The sequence below is a fragment of the Excalfactoria chinensis genome, chromosome 4 (assembly GCF_039878825.1).
Source record: "Excalfactoria chinensis isolate bCotChi1 chromosome 4, bCotChi1.hap2, whole genome shotgun sequence".
Classification (NCBI taxonomy): Eukaryota; Metazoa; Chordata; class Aves; order Galliformes; family Phasianidae; genus Excalfactoria; species Excalfactoria chinensis.
The window spans coordinates 65,012,847-65,040,288 of NC_092828.1; the positions used below are offsets into that span (position 1 = coordinate 65,012,847).

A 27,442-nucleotide genomic window follows, 5' to 3' on the forward strand; every position below is an offset into this window, starting at 1 on the left:
AAAATCTGTTGTTTTGTTTTGTTTTGTTTCTTTTTTTCTAAGTAAGGATAACAAATTAGTTCAGTTTTATCCCAAGGTCAGATTTTTATCAAGTTCATTTAGTTGTAAGAGCCCATGTTGTAAATTGTTCACTATTAATTCATTGACTGTCATACAACATCACTAATTAGATGTGCTAGTGTATTTTTATTTAGCCTGTCTCTTGCTAATAAAATCTCCATTTCTTACCTCTTAAGAAATACCTATAGGAAATCATTTCATGCTTGCTTAGGGTTTTTCCATTTCTTCAGTTCTCTCTGTTACGTGTTCAAGTGATTGGTAAAACCCCAGTAAAACCCTTTACCATTGACAAATATATGCTGAAGTCTATGACCATATATAAATTCTGGGGTGCAGAATTAAATTCTGGTTCAACAGGTGATATACACACAATACTGCAATATTCTTCCTCTGCTTTCCTGTTTACTTGTCAACAAAATAGAGTTACACTTAACTGAGCTCCTGTAAAAGAATTTGGTGTTTTTTCTTAGCTTCACATTGTATTGTGAACGAATGGTGTAGTAGTTAACCAAGCAGTTATTTAGGTATGCTAATTTTGTTAAAAGTAAATGTAATTTCTCAATAACAATATACTTGAGAGCTCTTACCTAAATATTTAATTGCCTCCTAAGCAACTGAATGTCAGTAAAGTGAAGTGCTTTAGCCTGTGTCTAACATGGGAATAAATTAGACTTTTATTGTGTTTAAAGGGAAGGAAAAGACTTTGTGTCTTGTAGGACCATCATGGTTCTCAGAAAGTTCTAAAGCGCTTCCTTCAGTCCTTCGCAGAATTACTTAAATTACTGGAATTTTCTCAATAAGTACCAAGTAGAAGTTGACTTTTATTGTGCTAGTTTTGACAATATTGCTTGTATAGGGGGGGGGAAACGAACAAATTTCCATTTCTTATATATGTTATTGCTTAATTATATCGGCTTTGACAGCTGTTTGTTTAACCGGTTGCCAAGTAGATCCCCCTAACCATGCTCCAGATACAGTCTTTCAGAAGTTAAGTGTGTTGTCATCCTGTTGTGTTTGGGTCATTTCCCCCATTAATATACAACCTATATTTATCCTCTGCAAATTAATATTATCTAAAGTCTTTAAATTGTAATTTTAAGGAATAATGTTTCCCTTCTCCCAGTGAATCCCTTTTTCTGGGGAGGAGGGGGAAAGAAACTGTCTTTGAAAGCAATTGGAAAATATCCATATTTCTCCTCTATCCAGAGAAATATGGCATAAAGAACATATTTCAAAAAACTGAAACTTTTAATGCCTAAAGTTGAATGTGTGTGAAAGGTGGGACCAAAACTGCATAGTAATTAATTTTGAAAATGTAACAACATAGCAGAACAGAGTTGCCAAAGAATGTGAAATTAACACACGCTACATAGTACACAGAAATTTATTTTGATGGCATTTTTGCAGTGCAGGAAACAGACTAGGTGCAAGATATTAGGAGAGGGAAAAAAAAGTGAGAGAGAAAAAGGTCTTGAGTCTGATTTTTTATTTATTTATTTTTAATAAGTGAATGTCAAATACACTTGTTATGTACAATTTATGGTTGCAAGTTAATATGGAATAGGTGATACATAAATTTAAGCTTTAATACATGCACTCTTCTGAACTGTTGATATCTATAGCTGATGAAGCATGGATAAACTTTTTACTATACTGTTCAGAGATCATGACTCAAATGCTTGTTAAAACACTGAGGACTCTTGTGCACTATGTCTAAATTTATAGGCAAGTGCATATAAATCTCCCTTGAGAAAATGCACACTCATTCCAGTCTACTTTGAAAAACTTTCTCTGAGGATTTATCTACCTCCATCTGCTGGCGATGTAATATTTTGATTAAAAAGATGGGGGGGGGGGGGGGGGGGGGGTGTGGAAGGGGGGAACACAAAACAAACAAACAGCAACATCAAAAACTCCAATGAAATAAATTGATATTTTAGCTTTTTCCGAGAGAAAAAAATATATATAGAAGAAAGTAAACTGCTAATACTTTAATTAGAAGAAGAAAATGATGGTTTTATGCTTAGATTTAAAGGAGAAATTATTTTAACTCAACGACTGGGGAAATTAATATAGAGACTTAGAGTTATTGCCTCTAAACCCAAAGAAATCTGAACTGTCTAATCAGATAACTGTTAACTTTTCAAAAGCAAAATTTGAGTTCCATTGATTGAAGCTATTTCTGGAGTATCCAGATAAATGTCAGTTTGAATAACAAGGGAAAAATTACTACCTAAACCAATTAATGCTGGGAAAAACACTTATTTCAGATGTGAGAAATTAGGTGCATATTTTTCACCATCACTTTGGATAAACACAGTTTTGTTTTTACTTTAATTTTTTCCAGTTTGGTTGTAAAATGAGAATTGGCATTGAATTATAGGAACTGCTAACAACATAAACAATATTCTAGAACCAGTAAGTGTGATTAAGCTTTTATGTTGTTGTATATGATGCTGTGAGAGAAACCTGGATTTCTCCAGCAAGAGTTAGCACTATTTTACAGATACACTGAACTTATCTCTGTAGAAATCATAACACTAAAAAATGGGTTGAACTAAGGTGAGTTTCTGAGGAAGAAGACAGAAAAATATGACACATGATAGAGTTAGGAAAATCTAAAGACACATTATTTGAAGTAATTGTTCTTCAAAGAAGCAAGAGTAGTGTCATACAATATTGAATTAGTTATGTGTTTAGATAAATATTGAGAATTGATAAAGCATATTTAGAGTAAATATGAAGCACAATTTGAGATCAGTGAAACAGCCTTCCAACTGAAATGACAGTTTCACAGAAGGCAAATTAAAATATATCTGATGATTGCACAGAATACTAGAAATGTACTTATTTATGTTGACACCTCACTTTATGCAATGAAAAGCTTTTAGCGATGTTTAAGAATAAAAGTTTGCTTTGTAACCATACCTATCATTCGTCAGAAACAGATTTTAAACATTTTCCTTAGAAGTATATGACATTTTAGCAGTGCAAGATAAATTTTACTCTTTTTATTTATGACTACGTTCTGGTGAAGTTCCTGATTATATGCCATCCCATGAAACCTGAGCTTAGTAACCTTTCCTTATCAGTGTGATTTCTGAAAGACCTTCCATTAGTTGAAGTTTAAGAACAACGTAAGAACAAGCAGAGCCTATTGATCTCCTGTTAAGAAACTTCTTCAGTTAAAGCGGGAAATTGATTTATTTTTAATTTTGACATACAAAGATAGAGTGTATTTTTTGAAATGCACAGAGGTACGGCATGCAAAGAAATGTTCATGAAACAGAAAAGTTAGCATTGAAATTCATCATCTACTTCTGGAAACCATTGTTCCGTAACAGATATGTGGTTACTGGTCACAGCTAACATGGATTCAAGAGGGAAAAGTCCTCTTTAATGGATGTGATTTCCTTTCATGGCAAGGTTTTCCACCTCTCTGACCTGGGAAAGCTACTTTATGGAATTTTTTTGTATTTCAGCAATGCTTTTGATACCATATCTCACAATGTCCTTCTGGACAAAATGCCCTGCATAAATCTTGCCAAAAAAAGAAGTGAAATTTGTCTTTCTATTGCACTGTTACCTGTTTTGATTCTTACACTAATGCTGTTTTTCTTGAAATGCAGGATGAAGTTTGTCCCAAAGCTGATGGAGATTCTGTTCAGCGGTGTGTTTGGGCAACTGCTGTTAATGTAAAAGACAAGTTCATTTATGTGACTCAGCCTACACTGGACAGAGTGCTTATTATTGATGTACAGTCTCAGAAAGTTGTACAGGTAATTATTTTGTAATTTTTCAGTTAATGTCTAATTTGTGCACAAGTTTCTTTATTACATTTTGGAAAAATAAAAAAATAAAAAAGCCGGTATCATGGGAGATTCTAAATAAGCTCAATTGCTTCAGGAGAGCCTGAGCATCTGTAGTCTTACTGAGTTGAAAGAGAACTGATGTTTAGTTGACTATAGAAATCCAATACTATGCCCACTGTACTTTTTCCTTCTTACTTTCTCTCTTTAATGTTTTTCTTTTTGATGGCATCAATGCATTTTCAGTGGTATCATTGTACTATCAGTTTAAATCAGATATATATTGAATTGTCAAAGATGTGTAAGAATGCATTTAGCAAATAATAGCCATAAACCTAGTACATTTTAAAGATTTCCTGAATATGAAGAGATTATTTAAAGCTCAAAATCTTTGTGTTTTGAGGTAAAATCAAACTACTTTTACTGTTTGGTTTCTGCCTACAGTTCTCACCATGTTACACAATTTTTTCTTTATATACAATAAACAGTATGTCACTGTATAGTCTTCAGTCTTTCTGGTCAAATGACATCTGCCTGAAGGATTAGTTCTCTTTCACTTTCAGTGGCAAAAAAAAAAAAGAGGCTTTCAGCTCAGGGCTGTCAACGGTCTTTTGGGACTTGTTTGTTTTTTGTTTTGTTTGTTTTTTATTTTGTTTTGTTTTGTTGTTTGTGTGTTTTTTTTAGTACACTGAGGGTCACATAAAACTTCTTGAAATGTGCTTAAATAGCAGGACCCTGCTTCTTAATTAAAATTATTTCCTGTGCTAGGAAGTCTGAAGCTAGTTAATAACTTGTTCTCTGAAAAAAAAAAAAGAGACATTTGCATGAGGTTTTCTGACAGCACTTTTGGCACCATGTTAAGTTTTCTGATTCAAATTTTATTCAAATAAATGATTACAAATAATCACATCTACAGAATTACTTGCAGTATCATCACATTCATAAGAAACAGATGTTCTTTAGCTAAATATAACAAGGATTTGTATTAGAATTCTAAGCTAAATTGTTAGAATCATAGTATCATAGAATCGTAGAATTACTCAGGTTGGAAAAAGACCTCAAAGATCATCAAGTCCAACTGCAGCATAACCATAGTACCCTAACTCTAATAACCATCTGCTAAATCTTATCTCTGAGCACCACATCCAAATGCTCTTAAGCATATCCAGGGACAGTGACTTGCCCACCTCCCTGGGGAGCCTATTCCCAGTGTTAATAAAAATATTTAGAGATCTTCTTCATGTCTTTTGCCTTTTTGTCCATAAATGAATGAAAATCTTTAATGTAAAGATTATGTATATTTATGCACATATATAATATTTTAGTGTAAAATTTTAAAAGAATTCACAGTGAAGTGTGATTTTAAAATTAACTTAACAAAAATAAACTTAAGGTTTATAATTTTGTATTTTTGCCATATATTCTATGGCATTTCACTCAGTAGCCGTCATGATAATATGAGGGAAAAAAAACAAAAAAACAATAAAATAAAAAACCAACCACCAAACCAAATTATTTTCTACTTTTGCACTTTCAAAAATAGAAGAAATTTTATTTCTAAAGATAAAATAGCATTGCTTTAAAACTACTTTTAAAATGCCCAGGCACACACAGAATATTTATACCATCTATGAAAACCTTTTGTAGAAATGGAATTCTCTCTTTTTGTAGTTCCAGGATACTCAGAAATTAATGAGAGATTCTCTTGTTATTTTACATGTTAAAAATATTTACAAAAGACATTTGGTGAGATGTTAATAAGGAATGACAGTTTAACAACAAAGCCAAGTTGAAAAACGTGTTTTTATGCTCCTATGTAGTGGAGCAGAGTTTCTACTATTCATTACTAAACTGAAAATAATTTCCTAGGATACATTTTGTGAAAGATGTGTGACAATTATTGTGGAACTTGATTGGTGCTATGCTTAATGATGATGATACATTCAGAATAAACATTAAAAAAAATGTTTATTGCAAATAAGATGAATAAATCACAAAAACACAAAACCTATACAATCTTATGCATAGGATGAGAGTATGAGAAATAAAAATGCTGATTCACAGTTTATTTTCAGAATCAAAGTAAGGAAATTTGGAATCTGCTGACAAGCCAAGTGATGTTTTGCTCACCATTTTTGATTATATAGCTGCCATGGCCCTGCCTTCCTTTACTTAATTATTGGATGTCCATTTTTTGTTTTGTTTTCTGTAGGTAGCAAAAATTTTCTAGGTATCAAATCTTGTACTCATAGCATATGCACAGACACAAAAACTGTAGAAGCAAGAAGGGAATTTAACTTCTCAGTCAATTCAGGCTATTTTTATAATGTACAGTACTGCTCAGTATTGAAAAACAAACAAACAAACAAAAAAACATCAAAATACAAATTATTTTTGGAAAATAGATACTAAGCTAATTATAAATAGGAGAATTTTAGATAGTGGACTCAAAGTGATTTGGTTTTGCTTAGTACAGTTTCTTGTCTGATTTAGCTATATACTTTTCTTTCATTTGTAAGGTCTTGAAACTAAACAGAGGGATCTGTAATCGTGCAGTATAAAATTAAGTGGGATGATTGCAAGGCACGTTGATGTAACCAGAGCTCATCATTGCTTAGTACAGAGTGTGCTGGTGGCAGTTTAGCCTGGATAGCCGTGAACAGCTGTGAGAACATCTCCAAAATTCCTAGAATCTTTCTGCTGCCAGCATGCTCTTGGGAGTTGCATTATCCATGCTTGACTACACAGGCAATTTCTTCTCCAGGCAGTACCATGGCCCAATTCCTGAGCACAACTAGTGCTCATTCAGCAACAATGCGTGGGTCAGACCTTTCATTTGAGGAAGCCAAATGGAAATTTGATACACATCAACAAATAACTAGACAATGGCCCAAGTATTGTTTTAGACAACTTGTCTTCCAACTTGAAGCAGAAAGTGTTATCAAACAAAAATGGCCTTTTTAAGGGGCATCTTTTGTTTTTAAATGAGCTGGTGATGGCTTCATTTACCACTTTCAGAAGGTAAAAATGGTAGGTTTTTGTTTTTTGTTTTTTTTCCAGATGAATCTGTGGCTTGCAACACCTCAGGAGTACCGTTAAGTATCATCAGCAGTCTCAGCCAGCCATTAGAGCATTATCTTGAGGATCTACATCATTACTTTAAATTACCTTCACTTAATTAGCCAGCTGGTATTCTCCTTGACAAACTGATAAACAAGCTGTGCTTTACAGCTCCATAATGGTGAGACTAAAAAGCAATTTCCACTTATTTTTGCTGCCTTAATGGTGAAGATAGAAAAGTAATCCCCACAATTGTTTGACTAATGTCTCTTAATCAAATACTGTCCTCTCTTTTCACTTCTCTGGATTGTCCCAAAAAAGAAAGTAAATCTCAAATGCCGAAGAGGTCTGTAGTCTTTGGATAGAAAACTCGAGGGAAAACAACCTGGTACTGATCACTTCTGCCAAATGTAGAAATTATAAGGAAAACATTTATGTCTTAAAAATATTGCCAACTTCAAATGAATATATCCAGTTAAAAAGAGTGTGATAACGCTGTTTGGGCAGGGCTCCACAGGAATATCTTCCGTTGACTTTACTATGAAGCTTGAGAATATTCTTCTCTGTTAAGCCATTTTTCAATATTTTTATAGATTTTAAATTTATATATATGGTATGAGAAAGTTGTAGGGAAGGAAGGTTAGCATTTTTAAATTTGATTTAAAACATTGTTTTTGTTTCAGATACCTAATAGCCTCCGTATAACATGTTTTTTATGCCAAATATTAGAACACATAATGAATAAAAAGCACTGTTTCAGCAATTCAGTGACTTTGAATTAATCGGAAGTCTGTTTCAACATCTGACAGTGTAATTTTAAAATATAATCTGAAAACATCAGGATATGCATGTCTAGTCATAGTTTTAATTCAATCATATCTATTATTTCTCTTCTTAACATGTGGTGAAGAATAAGGATTTCTCATTTTATTGCAATTGCAGGCAGTAAGTACAGACCCTGTTCCAGTGAAACTACATTATGATAAATCACATGATCAAGTCTGGGTGCAGAGCTGGGGAAACATGGAAAAGAATTCACCAACTTTGCAAGTAAGTACATTGATCAGACTGATTATATGCTAGGAAACCCAAATAGATTGAATATTTATGTAATTGCACCGTTTATGTATTTCTCTTTAAATATTGTTATGATGAAGCAACAGGGGTAGGAAAATCTCTTCAGGAAACCTGAAACAACTGAACTTACTCGAAAAGTGTTGAGATTTTCTACGCTCTTATGTAGAAATGTAAATGCCGATTTGATGGAGGGTTTTGAAGTGCAGCTGAAAACAATGGCATGCTTTGCTAGTCTGTCAGTCTTCTGAGAGCAGATATGCTGGTTATGATGTTTTTGCTCCTAATCAGACAATACCACGGATTTTAGGCATATTCATATTTCACTAAAATTATATTGATGTTCTGGCATTGACATGCTAAGAGTTCTAACAGTATTTATTGCTTATTGCTTTGAGTTTGGGGTTTTTTTAGATATTAAATAATAAAAATACTTATTTTTTCCCATGATTTCACAGTAGCAGCAAGTCTAGGGAAAGTCACCAAAGAAGCGTTTCAAGAGTTTTACTTCTGTCCTGCTTTTTCACTCCTTTCTTCTCTTAATTTAAAGTAATCCTATGATAGTACAGTGATACTCTTTGTCTCATAATTTCAGAATTACTTTTAAATTCAACTTATTTTCTTTAGAAGTCAGTAAAGTGCTTATTTGTCACTTGTCAAATACATAAGGAATAAGAAAAAAAAAATCATACATAGAGCTCAAACAGAAAAATCAGTAACCTTTGAAAGTAATTTTTTATACTCTTAGTAATTGTGAGTGAGTAAGGTAATTTGTGGGAGTTCAGCTGTCACTCCTTCCCCAAAAAAAAGACTAATAATTGAATCTGATATATCCTGTTCTAGAGCATGAACTCATTTTCAATCTTGTTTTCCCTTGCATGATATATAATACTTTTTTTTTTTTTTATGAATCCAGTCTTAAGTGCACAGAAATGAACATCATAGCAGCTATTAATATAAATTGTCTTTTACTTGCCAATAAAATTCTAGCTCAGATGACATTCAGGATTTGAGTATTCAAAGAAAATTTATTCGTAACAACTGAAGGTATGCATAAACTGCAACCAATTCAATATATGCTACATTTGATTTCAGTATGATTGACAGGGCTTAGAAGCATGTGTAGCCATAAATTTCTGTGGATCAGTTGATAACATTTTGTCTTTTCACGTAGACTGAAGTGCTTAAGAAACTTATTTGCACTCTAGAGTCGAGTGTGAAAAAAAGGCAAAAATCAGTGTTCACTAAAGACTGCTATAGAATGCAATTGAGTAAATATGGTAGAAAAAAAAAATGAGATGAAAAAAAAAAGTATATATGAGGAATAGCTTGTCTAGTATCTAGTATGCAACAGTTCTCTGAAATCTGTTTTATTCACTGTTATTTGCATTCCTTCTCATGGCTGAAGAATAAAACAAGAAATGGAATAAAGGCAGTATTCTATGAATCTATTTAGATATAGATTAAAATTTGAAGGAATATTTATTTCCATAGTTTGTAATAATGTTACTTTATGTAGGTCATAACACAAGCCAGTGGAAGTGTTTCTCATCATACAATCCATACTCAGCCAGTGGGAAAGCAGTTTGACAGAGTGGACGACTTTTTCATTCCTGCTACAACCCTCATTATTACTCATATAAGGTAAGTTTTGGCTGAGCTATATTTAACTTTCAAATGAACTGTAATGTTGTATCCAATGAAAGTATAATTTAAATACAATATTGAAAATATTAGAACATGCACATTCATTATTGCTTTGGAAGGCCCTTTTTCGTATACAGTACTCATAGGTTAAATGAAAGCTCTTTAATTTATCAGAATAAACACATTTATTAAAGTAATCTATTGTAGTTTTTTTTGTTCTTATCTCACCAAAAGTTCTCTATGTACTAAAGTTGAGGTGTAATACCATCTGAGGTGTACTTGAGTAATTAATAACCATAACGTTCAGATAATTCTCTAAGTTAGAAGTATAGACCTTATTTTGGAAATGATACCAGTGTCTTCTACTGCTGAAAGCATTTGCTGTATATGTCTTTTGCTATACTGCATTAAATGCGTCTTGTATTTGAGTTATTCTTTTGATAACTGAATCAGAAAATATGCTTTTGGAGTTTTAAAAGGAATTGTCATACAAGATGCAACATGACTTAAATCTTGGTGAATTACCTTCTCTTACTCATTCTGTTCTTTATACTATTTTTGTTTGTTTGCTTTTGCTTTTTTAAATCAGGCTGTTAGTTTTTAAAACAAACCATGCCTGAACATGCAATGCAAATTCTATTCAGATATGTGAATAAAACTAACATGATCTATGAGATGAGGAGATGAAATTAAGGTATTAAAACTTCTTATAGTATAATCCATGCTTGATAATAGTGCAAATTGAGATCTTATTTCTCTCAGTGAGTGTAACACTGTCTATATGACCAAAGCATAGACAAAGTCTGACTGTGATAGAAATTATATATGAATTATGGAAGAATGGAAGGGTGTGACAAGTTAGATCATAGGACAGAATGTGAGAAGAGAGATATGTTTCATCCAGGTGTAAAGCAGAAATCAACAGTTTTGCTAGTTAAATGAAAATGTCTTTTTCTTCTGCAAAACACATTAGTAAGAATGTGAAATTTCATTTTCTGTAACATTCCTACTGGTTAGAATAGAAAAAATCTGCCATCTGTACATCAGAATCTTGTGTTGATATTTATTAACACTCTGTATGCTTTGGACTGTTAGGCTCCTTGCAAAACGGCACAGACCTATTTCAGTTCAGGCCTCTTTGAACAATTAACATTTGTTTATTCCACCCTGTCAAGTTCAACTTTCTATAGAAACACTTCTATTAGCATGATCTCTCTTATTCTACAGTTATAAGACAGCATGCACATTTAGCTAAAATCTCAAGTCACATATGTAAATGTACATCTCCATCTGTAAAGATACAGTTAGTTATTTCAGTTACTGGTAGTCCTTTAAAAGTAAAAAACATGAAATTTAAGGTGAATCTACAACGGGTTCCAGAATTTAGGAATATTAATCTGTAATTGATCTATTTTTCTGTATCAGAAAAACATTCTGTTTCTTCTAAAGAGGTTGCTGGTGAAAGAGAATATTTTTAGTTTTCAACCAAAACTTAGCTAACAAGGAATTAGCAATCAGCCATGTGCAATTTAAAAACACATGTGTAAATTTATGTAGCTAGATAGAAAGTGCCAATAGTGCCACACTGAATAGACAAATGCATATTGTGTCCCTGAACTAATCTGCAGCCCCTACGCTTAACCATAGAAAACCCACCCTGCTATATGTATGTTTGGAGCAGGTATGATTTGAGTGAACAGAACCTACTGCTTCATAAACTACCACATAGTGGATTGACTAGCCTTCTTACTATTTGAATGTGTTGTTTATTATTATATCATTGCCCTGGGGAAGACAAAGTTGTTTTATTATGAAAGGAACATACAGCTGGTCATTCCTACTTGCATAGCTCCCTGTGGATTCTTTACCCATTGCCAAAAACTGCACTGACAATTGAGGCGAGTAGCTCTCTACAGTGAAATTCGTTCCAGTGTCGTCTTCAACAACTTTAAAGCTAAGGGATCCTGTTGGACACTTTTACATAATCTTAATAAAATTTAATTAATGTTATATTAATGTATGCAAGTCTTTGAGAGTCAAAGACGTGACTGCCTGGGAAGAAAAAAAAAAAAAAATGTATTGAATTATTCAAAATGATCCTTTGTTTAATTGAACAATTCTATATGTGTCAATGTTTTTTAAAAGCTAGTTTGGCCTGGTTCTGTGCCTAGTGGGGCAGAGGGATATGCCATGTCTCCAGAAAAGGGAAACAGGAGACCTTGAATAATTAAAAACAGCAGGAACAATCTGAGGAGAAACAAACTATTTACTAAATATAGTATCGGAATGTAAGATAACACACTGTAATACAATATAATTAGAATTGAAGCTAATAAATATAATGAGAAAGTGTCTGAGAACTGAAGGCCTCACCATAATGCTGAGGTGAGATGCACAGTCGGGTCAAGCAGCAGGGAGGAGAGACAAATGGAAAAAGGAATGTCAGATAACCATACGTCTCCTCTCTGAAGGCAAAGCCCCCTGGGGTATGTAGTTCTTCTCATCCAGACTGGTGCCCAGAACTGGAGCATTAACTTGTTAACTCCCAGTGCACTATGTGATGTCATGATGTGGAATACCGATAACCAAAAGTCATAACACTGTAGCAATATGGTATGGGCAAATACATTTATTTACGAGACATGTTTTCTATCATACAGTAATATTCTATCATACAAGTATTCTATCATAAGTATTCTTGCTATATATACAGTAATGTGCAGATTCTTGGTATAAAAGGATCAGTAAAACAAAACTGATATTTAGACACATTAATTTTCATGTTATTAGGACAGTCATGGATAGGGTTAAGCATTATTTAGGGAAGGGGACCAGGAAGAATAGGCCTAGTACAAAGACAGTGAAGAAATCATTTTGGCAATTTGTATTCTTTCTAAGTAGGTCAATTAGTTGCTTTCATCCGTGCATGGTGAGTCACAGCTACCTTTAGATGAAGTGTCACGTAATAGGTTCTGTATCCTCTTAGCCGAGGGGAGAAGTGATAGTGTGAACAGTGTCTCCCTTTGTTTTAGGATCCAGTCAAGCTTTCCTTTGACAGCTGAAATAAGGGAGAAATAGATTCTAGCAAACACCATTAGAAATCAAGCCAGTTTTTGGCTATAATCTTTTTGCAGTGGTTTACTATTATATAAAACAGATAACACATAATCCTAGTTTTACTAAAAGAACCAACCAGGTTACCATTAACTCCCTAATATTGTGCATACTACCCTACTGATGTTTACAGATAGCAAATCCCTGTGTATTCAGAGTCTCAGCTGCAGAAAGATTAGCTTGACATCACATGATAAAGCTTTAAAAGCATAGATTGCCTAATTCTAGAATTAAATATATATATATTTTCAACTAAGAGTAGGTCATATGTTGGCTCTGAGGGGGTGGAGTATTAATGATGGGCATAAAAATCCTTCTCTTTCTCACAAAACTAATGAAGTGCAAACTTTGCTTACAGTCAGTTTCCCAAAGCTTTTCTTGAATTTCCTATTCCAGCCACTAACAATGAACCAAAAATCTTGGTAAATCAGTAAAGAAAAAGAGGGTATGATACAAACCAATAATGAATAATAAGAACAATGAAAGGAGTTTGTTTGCTGTGGGAAGTCTGAAGGTTTTAAAGGGAGGAAATTAATATTTAAATTTATAGTTTGCATTTAAATTTATAATTTATAATCTACATTTATAAATTCATTATTTTTTCTTATGTAGATAGCATGTATGTTATTACAACCTGTTCTGCTGTCTTCATATGCTTTGTTTTGCCTCTGACACGTGAACTCACAGCCAATTTGTGAAAAATTGCACCACAAGAATTAATGAATGTAAAGCTTGCTATTTTTCGTGCATGCTGTCATATCTATGTTTTCAAACACACACTGTTTGAAAAAATTCCCAATTCCCCACTCAGTTATGTTGAAAAGTAATCATATGCTGTGGCTACAAGAGAGGACAGAGTGGAGTCTGTTAATCTGCAATAGATGACACAAGTCCCAAGGTGATTTCCTGAGTTATTTCTGGGGAATATATATTCCACTCTTATTCCTACTGTAGATGGACCTTTTAAAAATTGAGACTAGATTTTTTTTTTTCCTATTTTGCCTTATTCGCTTACTGAGAACAAAATTTTAATCAGTGAAGTACTCTTTGTGCCAAACAGTTCAGTGCAACCAATGATCTTGTCCCTAGCTGTCTGCTAACAACCATTTCTTATCACAAAAATAGACATTTGCAATTAGTGTGTGGGATGGCTTAAAAAAGATGGCTTGTACAATACTCATGAAAATATATTCTTAGAAGCCTAAGGAGCAAAAGTGCTGATTATTTCAGCTTCACTGTTCATAAATTGAAGTGAACAAAAGATAATTGGAATAAATTAAGGTCTATCATTACACTGCTGTAAAATGTTTCAAAAGCAGTATTAAATGAACTCACCGTAATGGAGTCAGTCTAACTTTTTAGATGGTTTAATCTTTTAGCAAGCATTTTAAAAGTAATACAGTTACCTGACTTAACAAGTAGAAGAGTGAACAATCAACTCACTGGTGAGATGGCTCAGGGTCTGAATATTCTCAGTTTGACTTTTTCTCTCATTTCCCTGTTATGTAGGATAATAAGGGAAGCCGTCTTTCTAAAATTATACTTATTCATTTGCACAACACATTCCGAAAACCAAGCTTTTCTTTGAGAGGTAATTGGAGTATGCTGCCAACATGAAACTTAAATACCTTTGTGGGGTGATGACTCAACACATTTGTAAGTTTGGGTGGAGAAATTCACATTTAATTCCAGAATTTAAATCTGTACAGAGATGTGAAATAGATGAAGGACTGTGAGAGAATTTTCAATATTTGTATGAAAATATGCACAAAATAAAATAAAATAATAAAAAATCAAAGATCTAGAGTAATCAGAAAGGACCATTTAGATGTTTCATGAGTCAAAAAAAAAAAAAAAAGATTGAAAATGAAAGCAATAAATATGAAGCCAATTAGAGATGAAGCATAGACAAAAGGGGCTGAATATTTCATGTAGTGAATGTAATTTAGCTCAAAGATACGAGATAATTTAATATTTTAGAAATTAAATTAAAAAGATGCAGTTTTACAGGAGTAGGGAGTTTGCAAACTACATGAGGATTTGGAGAAAGAAGCTCAGCAGCACCAGGGCAATCAGCAAAGATGTAGCAGTTAACTGCAGTGTCTAATGATGACTACAGAATCTTTCAGTAAATCCTCCACAGTAGCAGTGCACACACAGAGGTTCAGGGGCTCATGCTGTACTATCTCCCATCTCTGTAAACTGGTAGTGTTTAGTGGGAAACCTGTAGCCATTCCTTCCCCCTCCCTGTGTTCACTCACATAAAAAAAGGTCTGTTTTGGTACTTACATGTGTTCTTTTTGAAGAACAAGCTCACAGGAACTTCTCAGGAGAAAGGAGATAAGATAGCAAGATGTCCTTTTTTTGCAATCTTCTTTTTTAAATAGTAAATTTTACTGTGTCTTTGTTCTAAAGATACTATGATGGATATACTGACTGAGAGATTCGGTTCAGAAAGTACTCTGAAACTTGCTCAGCTACTATTGGCGATGGAAAGAAAATTCCTTATGTTTTACTTTAAATACTCATTGGTGTTTCAACTAAATCAATCTGTAAGGGTTAATTTAACTTTGAGAAGGTCTAAAAAATTATGCAAATAACAAAGAGTTTGTATGTTTACTGATTAACTTCCAGAACTCGATTATTCTAGAAGTTAAGCCATGTATGCCTGATATGAAGTTTATTTTTCTTCATAGCAGCCCTTATGGCTTTGTGTTTTTTCACTCATGACTTTGGAATACTGAAAATCCATTTGCAAATTTTCATTTGTACATTCATAGATTTGAGCATTTAGAAAAAAATTATTCAGGACATTCTTTTCTATGTGGTATTGTGATAAATTATATCTTCTAATATTTAGTAAAGCTGAGATGCTTGTGTATTTATATGAATCAAAGAAAACTTCAAAATCTGCAGTGATAGACTCTATTTTGACAGTGTTCATTCCATGTGTCCCCAACTGTCAATGTGCAATATTTCCTTGTAGATAAACTGTTGATAAACTGTTCTAACTTCTATCTTAACAGCAATGATAACAAAAATAATACCCCCAAGCATTAATAATTTAACACAGCAACTTTGCCACAATGTGCCTCAGTTCTTCCCTTGCTGATCATACATTTGCAATAGAAATGTCATCTCTTATGTTTTTATGTTCCAAAAAATCAATCACATTTTTAAAACAGAGTAAATATCTGCTTTGGTACAGTCTAGTACTCTTTTAATTTGGGTCATTAATTAAAAAATAATAATAATAAAGTACAGGGCAAAAAAAAGTTTTAAAGTTTAGTGTTTGTGGTTGTTTTCAATGTTCTTATGTCCCCTGATATCAGAGTAGGTGAGCTTCATTTTGAAAATGAAGATCTTTGGGAAATGTTTTGACATACATAATTTATCACCTTTACATTCCTTATCTCTACCTCATTATTCATTTTCTACAAGAATCGACTATTTATTTTGGCATGTACAAATCTTCCCGTGCATTCTCCATGACATCTGCCCACCATGCCCTTACTGTGTTTTTTGGTGTGCCAGGTCTTAATTCCATCATTCCTTGTACTGACATTCAAGGCTATCTTTCGGAATGTCTTTTGTTCACTGTGTCAATGTAGCTAGCCCTTTCCTTGACTCTCATTGTTTCTACAATGAAGTGATATTTTTGTTGTTGTTAAATTGTTTGCTCCCCTTTTCTAAAATATACAAACAAAAAACAAAATTCTTATGATTTTTTATTCCTTTTTTTTTTTTTTTTTTTCTTTTTTCTTCTTTTTTGCTGAGAATTAGTCCCCTAAAGCACAAATAGTTTCATATACTCCCGGATTTTAAGCATATACTTTCTTTGTCATAAAATGTCATGGATTATTTTCTTGTGAATACTGTAATCAATTTGCAATAGTGTAAATGTACTTCATAGACATCTGTTGTAACAGAAGCCTCAGGCAATTCATAGACTCTGGCATTATTGCTACCCTGAAATACCAGGACAGTCAGTACACTGTGCAAAGGTGTATGCATGATTCAAATCCCAGACTGTTTGGGCTGTGTTAAAAGAAGTGAGCTCTTCCAGTGAAGCCTGAAAAACTGTCTGAAGAATCCATCATATCAGGGGGATAACTATTGAGAAATTTCTTATTAGTTCCTTGACATAGTTTGTTTGGAGATATTCTTCAACATATACTCCATTTCACTTCTATAGATCTTGAGTGAGATACAATTTAAATGCTCTGCAGGTACAATCTAAACCTGAAAGGGGGAAAAAAAAAAAAAAAAAAAAAAAAAAGTAGTAAAAGAGTACTGCCATCAAATTTTATTCTATATCCGAACTGACCTTTTCATTCATTTAACAAAAATGGAAGTGATGATGTTTTTATAGGCAAAAATTGCTCATTTTCCATCAGGGTGACCTTGCAACCTTCTGTTCTGTTTTTAATTTTCTTATTTTGACTCTGTGATCTTCTCATTCCTATTCCTTACAACTACTGTGTTAAGATTTCAAAGGTACATTATCATAGTCACATGTTACTGCTGAAAATATTATTTATAACTTTTTCTGACAGGGTTTTAAATATTTCATTTACAGCAATAGGAAGATTCTCTGTGCTTAACACAGTTATATGCAGGTACAGGGGGAAGTCTTTTCTGCTGCAAAACAGAAATGTGAAGCATAATGTCAGAATGAACAACTGGAACAAAATTAGGGAAGGAAATTTCAAAGGTCAAAGACTGTTGCAGTACCCAAAAGTAAAACAAATTTTATGCTGATGAGCAATGGCCAACAGACAAAATCCACTTAGCCTTTTTTTATCATCAAACAACCATTTCTGAACTGCAGAAATTAAAGATGTTTTCTCAGCAGCTTGTCATTAATGAACTATTCTGGGAACAATCATTTTCTAAGTCCTGAGGGTGAGACTTGTGTGCCCTTGCAGTGCTGATAGTTTTCATTTTGGAAGTCTTTCCGATTTCTAAATGTCTAATCTGGTTCTAAATTTCAGATAAAATATTTAGAGAGAAGTATTTCATTTGTGCAGTATAGCACAGGAATTACATAGAAAATGACAATAAAAATCTTGTGTATTAAAATTTTATTTAAAAGATTTATTGCAGTGAGAAAAATTAACTTTGTGATAATTTCAGTGATATGAATGCAAGAACTTTATGATTTAAAAAATAAAAATAGAAAGGAAAAGAAAACAATCTTCCCGAGAATCATCTATTTATGCATATAAAGTGAAGAATAATTCTAATAAAGAATAGTAAAGGCAGCGTTGAATAATTTTCTTTCTGATGTCTTCTTCAGAACTACAGTGGATAATTTACTCATAATTTCATCAGGAAAAAAAAAAAAAAAGAGGTTTGGTATTTAACACATTTTTATTTTAGAATTTTGTTTAAATAGTACTTTCCCACATTGCTGCATTAGATCTTTATAGAATCAGAGTCTACCAAAATCATCTAACAGACTGTTCATTAGCTGATAATGACATTTACTTGGGGCAAATTCAATCAAGATTTGTAGAAGCAGAACTATATTGAATCTGTATTGATTTTTTTTTTTCTTTTTTGCATAAGTTTTGAGTAATAGTCCCTAATGTGCAGCATGTTGAATGGTTTTAAACATCAATGTTATTCACTTGAGGTAGAGCATATAAAGTTTCTGATCATTTTATTGAACTGAGTTGTACAAATTAAAAACTTCTACTTTGTATCAAAGTTCTGCATTGTTTTGTTTTGTTTTGTTTTTTTTTTTTTCTTCTTGGTACTAATAATTTTCACTGTAGTTCGTCTCATTTTCTTTACCTTTTACTTACCTTCTTTTCTGAGAATATAATTTTACTTAAGTGTTTGATCTCTGATCTTTTTACAAAATGGCTATTGACTCAAGGGAAATAATCTGTGGATGTAGGGCCAGAAACAAAAAGGAGGATATCAGTGTTTGATATAATTTACATAATTTTCTACTCTATCAATTTTTCTGAACTCAACCATAGATACAGTTTAATGTTGAAGTATTCAGAAATAATGACAATAATAATCTCATTTCTAGCAGTATTTTCCTCAGGCTTTCCTTGTGTTGTCATTACTTTTTAACCAGTGTTTAGACATTTCCTGTTTTATTATGAATACAGTCACACTCATAAATAGTGTATGTGGTTTGTGTAAAGGAAGAAAATAGCAACATTTGGGAAACTAATTTGTGAGTTTACTTCTTGTTGACAGCTCCATGTTTGCTTCTTGCTCAGCTATTCTTGGGGTTTAGGAGATAGAATCTTACTTGTGTAATGTGAAAGTTGGAAAAAATGATACTTTGCAAAAAACTGTTTTGAAGAGGTGATGTCAGAATTCACATGATTTTGGAACTTTGTATGGAATATATATCCTACTGTTAATTCATGCTTTATTTGACTAGTACTTCCTGTTCAAAAAAAAAAAAAAAAAAAGAGAAAAATAAATAAAAAAAAAAAAGAAAAAGAAAAAAAGAAGTGATCCCTAATTCCCTAATTCTATAGCTAAAGGTCTCATTATTATCCTCCACTCTGTCATGTATTGGTTTTGTCACTTACAATCTCCTAGTTCATGTATCATTCTTTTAGTTGAAAAGACCAGATTATAAAAAATATAATACTAAATTGCACTGCCCATTGAATCACTGTAACCATTTTGCAAATGTGCTTAGTCTGAAGCACCTCTTTATAGTTTTTGTATTTTTTATTTTTTTAGGGTGTATTACTTGAAATCTATCAGAACCACACAAAATTCTGTCACTGCCATTGTAGATGGAAGTCTCAGCATAAACGTTTTCATGACAGCTGTTCAACAGGGTAGTTGAATGTCTTAACTGCTCACTGCTTTTGCTTTACATACGGGCCTACAGTTACCTAAATCCGAGTACTAAATTCCATTCTTAAACTACATTCTAGTAATTGAGTGTCAAGACTTCTGTTGTTGTGTTTTTTTTTCCCCTAGCAATAGCATTAAAATAACTCATTTGTCTACACTGAACATTTTTCTAGTAAACACAAATATCACTACTGTTTAAGAAAGTGAATGCATTTCATATCCATTTTCATAAAAAGTTCACATTTTTTCTGATATTTTATGTTGCATAACACTGAAATTTCTCCTTTACAGAAAAAAATATATAAAAAAATAGAAAAAAATAAAATAAAATAGAAGCATGTCTAAACAGAAAGAAGAAAACAGAAATAACTTATTTACTTTGAAGGTAACACAGCACTTGAATGGGCTGCCCAGAGAGACTGTGGAGTCTCCTCTGGAGATATTCACCCTTCTGGACACTTTCATGAGTGATCTGTTGTATGGAACTTGCTTTATCAGTGGGACCAAATGATCTCCAGAGGTCCCTTACATTGTTTATGAATCTGTGATTCTTTAGTCATTTATCGCATGCTGTTAACTCTATTCATTTTAATTATTTCACTCTTAATTGTGAGAGTAGTTTTTTAATTGCTTTCTCACACCTGCCCCCAGTGCCTCCAAAAACAAGAAAATAGGACATTCAGTCATGTAGATGTTACTGTTTCATTTTGTACTTAACTCCACTCAGTTAGTTTGGACAAGTTACATAATTTATTTCTCTCCTTGTGGTGGGCTGACCCTGGCTGGCAGCTGAACCACCACATATCTCACTTCTATTTACTGAGATGAGGGAGAGACTGGGATAGCTGAAAGTGAGAAAACTCATGGTTTGCCATGAAGACAGTTTAATAAGAGAAGGAATTAAAAAAAAAAAAAAAAAAAAAAAAAAAAAAAAAAGAGTGATGCAAAAGCATGAGTCATGACCAGCAGACCAGTGCTCAGCCAGTTTTTCAAGCAGTGGCTGTTCAGGAAGTTTTATTGCTGAGCATGATGTTGTGTGGCACATAATGTCTTTGGTCAAGCTGTTCTGGCTGTGTCCCAGACTCTTCCACCCTCAGTCTATTTGTCGAGGGGAAGAAGAAATAGAAAAAGTCTTGCTGCTGTGTAAGCACCATTCAGCAATAGCTAAAACATCAGTATTCTATCAACACTGTTTCGGTCACAAATCTAGAACATGACAACATATGAGCTGCTATGAAGAAAATTAACTCCATCCAAGCCAAGCCCTATGCACTCCTCAGATGCAAAGTGCTATAGAATTGCTAAGCATAATTATTCATATTTCTCTTTTTTAACAGTTTGTCATGATGTGATTGAAAATATTTGATGTGATGGAAATTGTTGAAAGTCTGGTATTAAAATCTTTGTTATTCATATATAGAGAGAGTGAGTAAAGAAAGAAACAATCTCGTATTTCTGAGTTCTAGTATTTACTCCAATTTGGAGTGTTATGCCTACAGGCTACAGATTCCCATATGCATAAACTATAAAATGAAGAATTGGAAATGCGAAGATTTCCTCTCATATCTTGCAGGCTTGAATTGCATAAGTTCACAATATGCACTCTGACAAATGCCTTTATAGGCTGTCAGATATTGTGTATGATTTCACTGCATAGAAGAGACATGAGGGTTGAGATTCTCATAAATATTGATCAGGGCTTAATGAACAGTGGGAGACTTCTGAAGATCAATCTATACAAGAGGAAATTTTGCATTAAGCGCACCACCATCTATCTATAAATCATTTGGGAAAAGTGAAGTTACTCTAAAGTATCACTTGTTCTCCAGCAGGCTAGTCATAAAAAACAGGCTAACAGCACAAAAGCGACAGGCGCAATTTCATTGCATGATTATGAGTGGCTGTATTTTTTTAATCCTTCTGGAAAACTAAGTGCTTCTGAAAAGTTATTAGATTATGGTAGCTTTGGGGGTTGAATTCAGCTAGCCACAAGACAGAATGAAACATAGAGTTCTAGTGCCAACTTCTTTACCCTGTCAAAATAGTCTGGCTTTACTTTAAGTGAAACAAACAGAAAGATAAAATGACAACCAAACAGTGGAATAGTGGAAGCTCATTCATTTGCTGTTTGTACTAAATTCTCAATAAAACTCCACTAATATCAGTTTTGTGAAATGTCCCCACTGAGTTGGGATTATAGACACCACTGGAAGGCAGTGCTTTAGTATTGATAATTCATTGTTTAAAGATCTGGTAAACTATACTATTTTATTATATATGGGTTGGTTTTTTGTTTGTTTGTTTTTGCTGTTGTTGTTTGTTTTTCAATTCCAGCTAATCTTTGTACTTCAAAGCTTCCTTTAGAATTCCTGGAATCATAGAATATTTAGAGTTGGAAAGGACCCTTAAAGGTAATCTAGTCCAACTCCCCTGCTATGAACAGAGATATTACAACTACATCAGGTGTTCAGAGCCCCGTCCAGCCTCACCTTGAATGTCTCCAGGGATGGGGCATCCTGCACCTCTCTGGCCAGCCTGTTCCTATGCTTCATTACCCTTATCATAGCAAACTTTTTTCTTTTATCCAGTCTAAATCTCCCCTCTTTTAGTTTGAAAGCATTTCCTTTTGTCCTATCACCACAGACTCTGCTGAAGATCCCGTTCCCTTATTTCTTATTGCCTCTCTTTGGATACTGAAAGGTTGCTGTTGCTATGAGGTGTCCCTGTAGTGTTCTCCTCTCCACAGTCCTGGCTCCATCAGTCTGTCCTCACAGGGGAGGTATTCCACCCCTGGTATCATTTTTGTGGCCCTCCTCTGGATGTGTCCCACAGGTCTGCATGTCTCTTGTACTGAGGACTCCACATCTGGATGCAGTAGTCCAGGTGAGACCTCACCAACACAGAGCAGAGGGACTCTTTCCTGGGCCTGCTTTTTTGATGCAGCCCAGGATACAGCCTGGCACTGGCACACCAAGATGTTCATAATGCCAAAAAGAAGGGAAGTACAGACAGATGCACATGGTTATTAGAAGGCAGCAATTAGGTTATTGGACAATGGGCTAAAATTTATTTGCAACTGATCCTTGCTGTATGCAGCAAAGCAAATTTTGAAGCAGGATTTCATGATCTATACTGATCTATTTAGAAGATGTATTTTAATTATCGGCACTTATTCCCATCTTTCTCTTTTAAGATTTGGCTTGGGTAGCCTGTATCATGATCAGTAAAAAAATATGTTGGACATTCAGTAACTTGTATTGTCACCCTGGCTTTGCCAGTGGATCATGATGTAGCCATAGGGAATTCACTCAGCTTTTTGCTTCACTTACTGTGATATTTGTAAAATGCTTTGTAAGTTAAAACTTCTTAAGTTCACCATATTAATATTCTGCTAGCATAGCTGATCTTTTAATGTGTTTACCTCTAGGCTAAAGTTTTCCACACTATCTCAGTGTGTGAAATTGTGAGTTTTGAACAAGAAAATTTCTTTGGAGTTTTAACGTTATAAGAAAACAATATTAATAACCAATAGTGATAGCTAGACCTGATTTAATACTCATCCAGGAGAAAAAGAAAAGTGGGGGGGGGGGTTGAGGTGGGGTGAGGAAGAAAAGCAGAAATTATTCTATTCTGTAGTACTATGGTCCTACCTACGATACTGAAGCAGGATGCAAGGATTTTGGAAAGTAGGGCTGAAATTAAAAATACACTGAAAATTGTACCAATTTGGTAAGAAGAACAAATCCAGTCTTACGTCTGACAAACTGACTGAGCAGTGCCCTGAAATCTTTCTGCGTGTTTTTTTTCCTTAATCAAAGATTACTGAATATATTGGGCTAGCAAAGTCTAATGTGAAATTTTGTACTATTTTAAACAACTTGGTTGCTGAAACATTGTGGTTCTCATAGAGCTTTATATGGATAGGATCTTAAAGGTATTTTTAGATTATATGTTATCATACAGCAGCAAGAAAACTTCATTCTTGGGATCAAAGATTCAAAGTAAAATGTTTAGAAATGTACAAAAGGAAAGCAGCTGCTTCAGAGGAGTGCTCTGAACTGTCCTTAGATTATAAACAAGACTAATAACCTTTGTGGTAACTTTTTAGTATTTAGTGCACTGGCTTTTGCATACATACAATCAACAAATTGTGCAGTCAGAACTTACAGGTTAACAGATAATAGTCATATAGTATGTATTTTAAATGTTACCAACATTAAGCTCTAGATTTTTAAGGCTTAATCATATTATTCATGTTGAGTGAGAATTCCTTGAATATATGGAAATGCATACAGATTCATTTAAAAATGTAAGAAACGTGGGGCTTGGATAGTTGGGAAGCATAAACTTAAATTCTTGTATGATATTCATTTCTGCTGAATTAGAATGAGAAAGATTAGAATAATTATCTGAATAACAATGAGCACTGGATAAAACTGATGTTCCCAAGAAAGTTGAAGAAGAATGTAAAGTGAATAAAAGCTTGTGGGATGTATTATCTATTGGTATTTAATATTTTTCTTCCTCCTAGCTTTTGTAAAAGTTTTAACTGAATAGATATTCAGAGTAATGTTTACTTTCCCTGCAGCGTCTATAGAAATAAAACTGCAGTTAATCAGAGAAATGATTTTTAGGCATCTTATTTGTCGCAATTTAAAATATAATTGCAAGAACACTGAAAATTAAATAGTATAAAATATTTCATCTCTGATACATCTGAAACTAAAATATGTATTTGTACACTGCAGCAAGTATTAACTCATGTACTTCGTTATATTACCTTTCCACATTTGTATATGATGCATACAGTAACTCTTTGACTTTATGCTTTTCTTCCAGGTTTGGATTTATTCTTCATAAAGATGAGCCTGTGCTTCAGAAAATTGATCTTGAAACTATGTCATATGTCAAGACAATTAGTTTAAAGGATTATAATTGCATTCCTCAGTCACTGGCTTATACACATCTTGGAGGATTTTTTTTTATCTGCTGTAAACCTGATACCACTGGTGCTGTTCTACCACAACTTATAGTGGATAGTGTTACTGATTCTGTGATTGGATACAATGGTGATGTAACAGGCAGACCACATGTCTCTCCAGATGGACACTACCTCGTCAGTGTTGATGATGCAAAGGGTCTCATGAGGATCCAGACCATAACAATGAGAGGAGAAATACAGGATGCATTTGACATTCACACAAATCTGCACATATCTGATGTAGCTTTTCAGCCATCATTCACTGAAGCTCATCAATACAACATCTACTGTAGCTCCAGTACACAAACTGATGTTCTCTTTGTGGAGCTCTCCTCTGGCAAGGTTAAAATGGTGAAGAGTCTTAAGGAGCCTGTCAGGGCAGGCGAATGGCCTTGGAACAGTAAGAACCGTCTTATAAAAGACAGTGGCCTTTTTGGTCAGTATCTCATGACCCCTTCCAAGGAATCTCTGTTTATCCTGGATGGACGGCTCAATAAGTTGAATTGTGAAATCACTGAAGTTGAGAGAGGCAACACAGTAATTTGGGTGGGGGAAGCATAAGGATCTATGTTGAATATTTGCTGAATTAATAGTTTTACAGTATGTTGCACTTAAATTATAGCATTCTTTAAATTTACACCAATTTCATTTGAAATTGTTAAACCCTTCTATGCCTGATATTTCTTTGACTTGAATGCAATTTGAGTCAATTTCCACATAAAAGTTACTAAAAAAATAGCTATTTGCTAATGGTAGCCTTATTAACTATCAGCCAAGATTGTATTGGTTGACTGGAATCACCACATATTGAAATTGATAACAAATGCCACGCATTAATTTAAAGAAAATAGGAAAAATCATAAATCTTCAGGGAATTTAATAATACTTTGCATTTGTAAGTGGAAGAATTGAATATGATTCAAATATTGGTTTGCTTTGCTTCAGACACAAAGTAAGAGATGTACAAGTTTTCGCTAAACTGATATAGGATGTCCTGTTTTGTCCAGTTCACTGTTTAATATTTTTGTGCCTTGAAGTGAAAGTCTCACAAGAAAGGTAAAGCAAAGAAATTCTATAACTTATTCCCATTGTGGCTACAGGATTGCTTGTCATTGGAGAGAAACATTTACTATCAAATTTTTGTCTCAAGCATTGGGACATAGAAAGAGAAAAAAAGAGAAATTATATTTGCAGTGCACAGTTTTCTGATCAGTGCAATTCAAGAAGCTGATTTTTATGGTGAGTCTTTTTTTTTTTTTTTTTAAGAAAAAGATTAGATGTTGGGTTTTTCAGATGTCATGGGACTAGTAAGGAGTCTGAGTTCTACTACAGAGAAGCACTGCAATTTCCTATTCAGAGTAACTAAATTCTAAGTATCTGACTACGCAAAACTTTAGTTTTACTGAGAAGAAAACTGGTATTTAAAAAACATGTATACATTTTAGGAAGCTGAAAACTCAGAGAATTAAAGTTAACAAGTGGATAATATTTTTGCTTATTCATTATACCATTGATGCATATTTATTAAAACATTTGAATAATTCAACGAATTTTCTATTTCATGCATCCAACTGGACTAGTGAAAAAAACAACGAAGAACCCACCACCAACAAAAACTTTGCTTGTTTGTTTGTTTTACAGTTTATTAACTTAGAATTCTAATTTTAATGATGAGTAAGCATCTAAATGGGAAAAATGAGATTCTCAGAAATAAAATAACAATAGGCAGTGGGATAAGAAAGCCAGCAGTAAACAACTATCCAGACTTAGAGCAATGACTTAAAAGTTTGGGAGTGTTTTTATTTTTATTATGTTTTTGCTAAGGAATACTTATAAGCTCTTAAACTGACCTCCTTTTAATGAAGGCAATCAAAAAATACTTTTTTTAAACAAAATTTTACCCTGATTTAGATTGTGTAAATTTAGAAATCTGGAATTTTATAGCATTGTAATCTTGTGTACATTTAGCATCCTGCCCTTTGTGATACAGTAAATCTCTCTTTAGCTTGAGCAAATCTCCTGGTAGGTAGATTTAACTAAATTAAGATTCTGCTTACATTTCTAGTTACCAAATCTGTTTTCCTTTTTAACAACTTTTCTTCATTGTGAACAAACAAGAATCGTGTAAACTGTCTGTTATTCACTTATTTGCAGTAGTCTGTCTCATGCATTTTTCTTCTGTACCTTACACCACGTGAATGTTCTGTATGTAGAAAATGCTTGATAAAAGAAGAATAAACCCCATAAATTTTAAACGGTTCTGATTTTGGTGAATGCTCCAATGTAGCCACATTGGAGTGATATTTAACATGTATTTTATGTGAAAGCAAAGTAGAAGGAAGGGAATCTGCTTTTTGTATGTATAATACAGATATATGTAAAATACATTATACTGATATGGAAAGAAAAATATCTAGAAGGGTTTAACTAACTGGAAATTTTATTTGGCTGCTACAGAGAAAAGTTTATCAAAATCAAGCAGACACAAAATAGAGTGTCGATAAATGTCTATTCTGATGCGTAGATCCTGAAGCCAAAGACATTTAGCCTAGAAGCTGTACAAACATATACGTCTAAACCAAGAATCCTGAGACTCATGCAGCACAGCTAAACAGCTCTTTATCCAGTCTGCTTGGTGTAGGTGGAATGTATATTTGCTTTGGCCTTTCTTTATCTAAGCATTAATAATTACAAATAAGGACTGGATCATTGATTCATTACAATAATGAAATTACAAAATTCCTTTCGTAGAATCAAAGAGTCCCAGAATGGTTTGAATTGGAAGAGACCTTAAAGACCAGCCAGTTCCACTCCTCCCCCCACCCCTGCCATGTGTAGGGACATATTCTCCTAGACC

At 33.5% G+C, this 27,442-nt stretch overlaps 1 protein-coding gene across 2 annotated transcripts in view; it reads left to right on the forward strand.

Moving 5' to 3' along the window:
• Positions 1-25,845, forward strand: part of FSTL5 (follistatin like 5) — a 232,486-nt gene extending 206,641 nt beyond the window's left edge. For both annotated transcript variants that reach the window (XM_072335512.1, XM_072335514.1), the window contains 4 exons: positions 3,690-3,839; positions 7,872-7,979; positions 9,523-9,647; positions 24,444-25,845. In XM_072335512.1, coding sequence (XP_072191613.1) covers positions 3,690-3,839; positions 7,872-7,979; positions 9,523-9,647; positions 24,444-25,146 — 1,086 coding nt within the window. In that variant the 3' untranslated portion in view covers positions 25,147-25,845. The remainder of the gene's footprint in view (positions 1-3,689; positions 3,840-7,871; positions 7,980-9,522; positions 9,648-24,443) is intronic.
• Positions 25,846-27,442: the final 1,597 nt, after the last annotated feature.